The sequence below is a fragment of the Solanum stenotomum genome, chromosome 5 (genome assembly GCF_019186545.1).
Source record: "Solanum stenotomum isolate F172 chromosome 5, ASM1918654v1, whole genome shotgun sequence".
In the NCBI taxonomy this organism is placed as follows: Eukaryota; Viridiplantae; Streptophyta; class Magnoliopsida; order Solanales; family Solanaceae; genus Solanum; species Solanum stenotomum.
The window spans coordinates 22,679,447-22,685,597 of NC_064286.1; the positions used below are offsets into that span (position 1 = coordinate 22,679,447).

General features: G+C 37.5%; 1 protein-coding gene across 1 annotated transcript; it reads left to right on the forward strand.

The window, feature by feature from the left end:
• Window positions 1-4,877: 4,877 nt before the first annotated feature.
• Window positions 4,878-5,888, forward strand: LOC125863789 (uncharacterized). Its single transcript, XM_049543791.1, has one exon. The coding sequence runs from the start codon at window positions 4,878-4,880 to the stop codon at window positions 5,886-5,888; it is 1,011 nt and encodes a 336-aa protein (XP_049399748.1).
• Window positions 5,889-6,151: the final 263 nt, after the last annotated feature.

Below are 6,151 nucleotides of genomic sequence, written 5' to 3' on the forward strand. Positions count from 1 at the left end.
CTTTTTAAGCATAGATTAGTGGATCCACTTGTTGAGGAGTACTATATCCCAGCAAGGTATAGGACAGTTCTGGCAGCGTGGGCGAGACGCTGTATCATCACGTAGCTCATAGTGATGGTTGTCGATTAGAAAATCTACCAATAGAGTTAAAGTGTATTTTTATATATCACTTATTATGTTGAGTTTAGAGATGAGAAAGTATTTTGTAATGCTTTAAATGATTTAACTCTATTATTTCTTTCCATTCAGTTTGAGTACATTGTTATCTGTTCCAGTCCTTTCTTTCAGATATTTGTTATTCAACTATATTACATACTCATACATTCAATGTATTGATGTCATTCGAGCTGCATCTTTTAATGATGTAGATACAAGTTATTATGATCCTCAACAAGAGTCTGTTGAGATCACTTCATCCGCTCATCTGCTTATGAGTGATACCTCCTTACTTTCGGAGTACTCCAATTTTATGAGTTGTTAGTAGTAATTCTTTTGAGGAGTCATGGGTCTTGTCCCGACAATCATCTTTTTATAGTAGAGGCTTTATATATAGACAATTTTGGAGAGTGTTTCAGTTTTAGAGGTTTGCTTTAAAACTTATGTTTCATACTGGGTATATTCATCGTAGTTTTGAGATTCAGTAAACCATTTTTAAATTCTTACTTCAATTTTATGCTTATGTATGCTTGTATTAGTCTTTCGCTTGTAGTCAACCATGATTAGGGTTCGCTTGGGGACTATCAATGGTTCTCGAGTGTCAGCCATATCCAGGGTGTTGGCTCGGGTCATGAAAAATTTGGTATCAAAGCACATAGTTCAAGTGTCCTAGGGTGTCTACGAAGCCGTATCTGTAGGATCTTATTTATGGTTGTGAGGGCCCCACTTATACAAATGAGGAACTACAAACATTTAGGAATAGTTTCCCCTCTTTCATATTCTAAATTGTGCAGTAGAGTTGTGTCATAGGAACTTATTCAAAACTCGTGTGTTTCTCAAATTCATTCGACTATCCCTCATACTCAAGGTAGTTGAAAACCAAAGTCAGTTCATTATCGATGAATTACTCTTAGCAAAAGTCTAGAGAAAGTCATGAGACTATAGATGGGCTTAAGAGAATCCCATGAGTGAGCTTAAGTGTTGAGATTCAAAAGAATGCACTCTTATTCATATGAATCATGCGTTCAAGCTAAAAGCGAGATGTACTCTCTTCTCTAAACCTTGTTTCAACTGATACCCTTATGAGGAGGTGTGTTGTAAAGTTGGGCAGTATTTTCACCCGAAAAGATAGTAGGAGTTATGAGATTATAAGTAGTAGTAAGAGTGCCGAAAGTTAGAAGAAACACATGTAGAGGTTCATTAATCTAAGAAAGGGAGATAGTGATGAGGCAACCTATGTTATTGTAGTCCGGCACCTAGTAAGTTATTAATGATGAGTTTTTTTTATGAGTAGACTAAGGAATAATAATCTTGTATAGAGTTCATGATATGAGGTAGAGGAATAGTTGCGAGTTAGGATGAGTTAGAGTATACTTTAACTAGAAAGGAGTTTATTATGGTGTACCATTGTGTTAGTAATGACCAAGTGTAGGTGTTGAATAGAAGAACAACAATATCCATGAGATGATAGATCAAAGCTAAGCTTATGATATTTTAGCGAGAGTCCATAATATTTAGAGGATTTCATAACTAATTAGGCAATGATGTATAGTGGATGGATAAATAGTATTTAAGTTTGAAAGGAAATGTGACGGTAAATTGTAAGTATGTAGACTGAGAGATAAGATTGACCTACTTGTCATGAGGTCTTTGGACTCATTTAGGGCTTTGTTTTGATAAATTTAGTGTTCTCCAATGTTTACTTTATGCTAGAACTAATGTGTAAACCTTGATTTTTAGGTATGTGGATTGAGGAGCAAAGCAAGGACACAAATAGGAAAAAAAAAGAATAAAACAAGCTGAAGAAGGGGAGAAAGACAAGCCTGATGATCGCCAAGAGCACTTGGTGAATCACCAAATTTCCCCTAGCCCGCCTAATTTTACAGTACAATGTGCCTGAAATGAGAGAAATTTGGACGAACTGTGTTCCATATCGACGAATCACTGAATTGATCGGCGAAGCAAGACTGTACCCCCGAACACACTGAATGAGCATAAAAGATGAAATTGAATTGGAAAACCAAAGGACTAAAGGGCGAATCACGAAAGTGATCGGCGATCCTGATGTAGACCGCCTATAGTTACAGTGCATGATGGATAAAAATGTGAAGAAAGAAGGCGATAGACAAGGACGATTGGCGAGTCGTTGAATGGTCGGTGAAGCCCAACTTTTCTTGCCAATCACCCCCAAAAATCCACATCTCAGATTAGTATAAATTGATTTTTGGAAGGGAGAGAAGGCATTCAGTCATTTCTTGGAACAAAATAGAGAGAACAAAAACACTATTCTTGTTGATTTTGAGAGTTTTTCGTGATAGATCTGAAGTGGGTATTGTAATAGAAAGAAGTTTTGTTCATTTTAAGACTTGAGAAATCAACACCCAACTATGGAGCATGTAATAGGTATTGAATTTTCTTCTTTTATGATGAAAAGCTAAAACCCCATTCTTAGGGGTTTGACAATGTAATTAATTGTTAAATTTGGTTAAATGGGCTTTAGTGATTATCAATTGTAGTGCTAACTTAAAGTGGGTCTGATTTATTGTCGTGGATAAATTGTCTTGTTGAATGTTTATTTCAGCTTGATTAAGTGTTTTATGCTTGCTTGAGAAAGAAGTGTAAAACCAAGGCGATAGGTTGGCACTTATAGTCGTTGATTCATGGTGGGTTCAACTCAAGAGAGTGAATCCCAAGACTCATACTATGTATCTAACACGAGAGAGTGCATGCAGTGAGGTTATGGGCTGGTTTTCATATTTAGCATTGAGGTTCGAGAGAACTAAATTGAAGCGAGGTAGTTGTTCGAGAGAAAATTATCTCATCTAAAGTTCATCTTACCCACACATAGTTAGTACTTTAGGTGATAAATTAATACCCATTGCATTAGATTTAGCAATTGGTTGGTCAATCCCTTAAGTACCTTTCATTTATTTGATTTATCTTAGATAATTGTTGTGGTTGCTTTCTAATCTCAAATCCCTTTACTTGACATTGATTCACTCTTCTAGTTTTATTAAGAGTTTCTGATAAATTCTATTCTTCAGCTATTGAACTCACAATTATAACTTCATAATTGAGTTCAAACTCACACTAATCTATGTAGGATTGACCCCAATTCTTTTGTTGTGTTTATACTGCTTAACGATCGTCTACACCTAGTATTGGATGAGGTGTGTTTGATACGTTAATCAAAATGGCGCCGCTACCGGGGATGTGATGTTGTTTAGAATTCTCCTATCGAAGTTTAATCTGTGATTCTGTTGGCTGTAGTTGAAGTGATTTAATTTGTTTTTTGTTTGTGTTGGTTGAATTGAACAGAAGAAGAAATGAGTGAGGTAGGAAGTAATGGTAGCCAAGCAGGCCACCGAAGCAATATTGACGATCTTAATAGTGTAAATGACCCAATCTAATTGGGTGGAACTGGTGCAATCTGTCTACAATCAATAGAAAGGAATGCTATATTCCATGTTACTAACACAACACTCCATATCCTCCAAGTGAAAGGACTTTATGGAGGATTAACTCATGAAGACCCACATGAGCGTATGCAGAATTTCATGGATGTTTGTGGTCCGTTCTCATTCAAGAATGTGTCACAAGAGTCGGTCCATCTCAGGTTGTTCCCATTATCTTTGGCGGGTAAAGCTAGCAAATGGTTGGCTGAGTTACCGAAGAATTACATCACCTCTTGGGATGAGCTTACCACGGCTTTCGATATGAGATTCTTTCCCCCGTTGAGGATGATGATGCTTAGAGACAACATTCAAGGTTTCAATCAATTGGAAGGTGAACCAATCCACGAAACGTGGATGAGGTTTAAGAATCTATTACTTCAATGCTCAAATCACGAACTTCCAAACAACGTGATGCTACAACACTTCTATAGAAGTCTTGACTCGGTAAATAACAAAGTAGCTGATAAATTGGTTCAAGGAGGAATAATGTTTAAATCGTTTGAGGTGGCTTCGTCTCTTCTTGATGCCATGACAAAAATAAATCAATCATGGTACACTCAAGAAGACCAAGTTTCACCTTTTTGTTTTAGGATGACGCAAGAACAACTTGATAAGGAAAAAGAAAGGGATGAGAACATCAACAACATGTTAACCCAAACAAAGTTGTTACAAAAACAAGTGCTAGAAAATGTGCGCAAACCAAAAGAAGAAAGGGGTGTGTTTAGATTTGAGGAGGGTTCTTACTCGTTCTACTCAAAGCCGGTGGAGAATCAAGGTTGGAACTCTTACAAGGGTGAGGAGGGTTTCAACCCAAGCTACTTGAAGCAGGGTGGGAATAAAGGTTGGAACTTTCACAAAGAAGAAGAGTGGACACAATACTATCAAGAATGGGCTGAACAAAGTGACCATGGGAGAAGAAAAGATGAACATGAATAGGACCATACACAATCGAGTGATAGCCCAAAATCAAAAGGTAGTTCAAGTAGTATTCTAGTAGATGATTTGTTGTCTCGCATCCTTAACAAAGTTGAGGGCTCGGATGACATGCTAAAAGGGATGAAAGTTGATTTCTCGTCAATAAACAATAAAGTAAACTCTCATGCTGATTGAATCAAGAAACTTGAAAGTCAATTGAGTCAACTTCTATCACAATTGGAACCCAAAGTAATGGGAAAGGGAAAAGCCATATACATAACAACTTTGAGAGAAGATGGTGAAAAAAATCTGGCTATCGTTACTTGAAGTGGAAAGGTAGTGGTAGGTGATATGAAGGGTGATGATGAAGAGCAAGTTCATGAAGAAGAAAAATATATTGATGAAGAAGAGATTCCCATCCATAAAAACATTGCAAAGGGGCTACAAAAAAATGAAGGAAAGAGCACCTCAATCCCAAAATTGGTGAAACCTCTTCCCAAAATAACCCCTCCTTTTCCCCAACATCTCAAAAAGAAAAATGAGGATGAGAAGTTCAAGAAGTTTTTATCCGTGTTCAAGACACTCTCTATAAATCTACCATTAGTGGAAGCATTGTTGGAGATGTCGGGTTATGCCAAATTCATGAATGAGTTAGTCACAAATAAAAGAAGCTTGGACTTCGAAACAATTGAAGTCTCTCATAGTTGTAGTGCAATTATGACTAATCAGAAGATTAAAAAGAAAGAATATTCGGGAGCATTCACCATCCCTTGCATTATCGGTATGCTCCAATTTGCCAAAGTTCTATGTGATTTGGGGGTAAGTATAAATCTAATGCCTTATGCAATCTATAAACAACTTAGGTTAGGTGAACCAAAATCCACAACAATGAGGCTTCTAATGGCAGGCCGGTCGATCAAGCACCCCATGGAGATACTCAATGATATCTTGGTAAAGGTTGACCGATTCATCTTTCTGACCGATTTTGTCATCCTTGATTGCGAGATTGATGCTGAAATTCCCATTATTTTGGGACGACCATATTTAGCAACCGGGAGAGCACTAGTGAATGTTGAAAGCGGGGAATTGAAGTTCCGGGTGAACGAAGATGAAGTCACCTTTAATGTGTGTAAGTCAATGAAGCACCCAAGTGATATTAATGTAGTATCGACAATTGATGTAATTGATGAAGCAATGGCTAGTGTGAGCCATTTGATGTGTATGAATGAGCTACTTGAGGCTGTGCGTGCAATCTATGATGAGACTGATGTCCAAGGTTACGATGAGGTGGTATCTTCCCTTTCAGGATTAGGGGAATGTCCAAAGAATCCATTAAAGCTGGATATTGATCTAAAAAATTGAGAAAATCCTCCCGCCAAGCCATCAACGGATGAACCACCAAAGCTTGAGTTGAAAGTGCTCCCCGCTCATCTTCGATATGCATTCTTGGAGGCAAATAACACCTTACCTGTAATTATTGCAACCGGCTTACTTGAATGGCAAGTGAAGTTTTTTCTTGAAGTGTTGAGAAGATACATCAAAGCTATTGGGTGGACCATCACTGACATTATGGGCATTCCACCCGGCATTTGCACTCACAAAATTCAACTTGAAAATAAGTGTAA

What these genes read in the sequence shown, in the direction of transcription:
- LOC125863789 (XM_049543791.1), top strand. Translation starts at nt 4,878, where the DNA reads ATGAAGGGTGATGATGAAGAGCAAGTTCATGAAGAAGAAAAATATATT.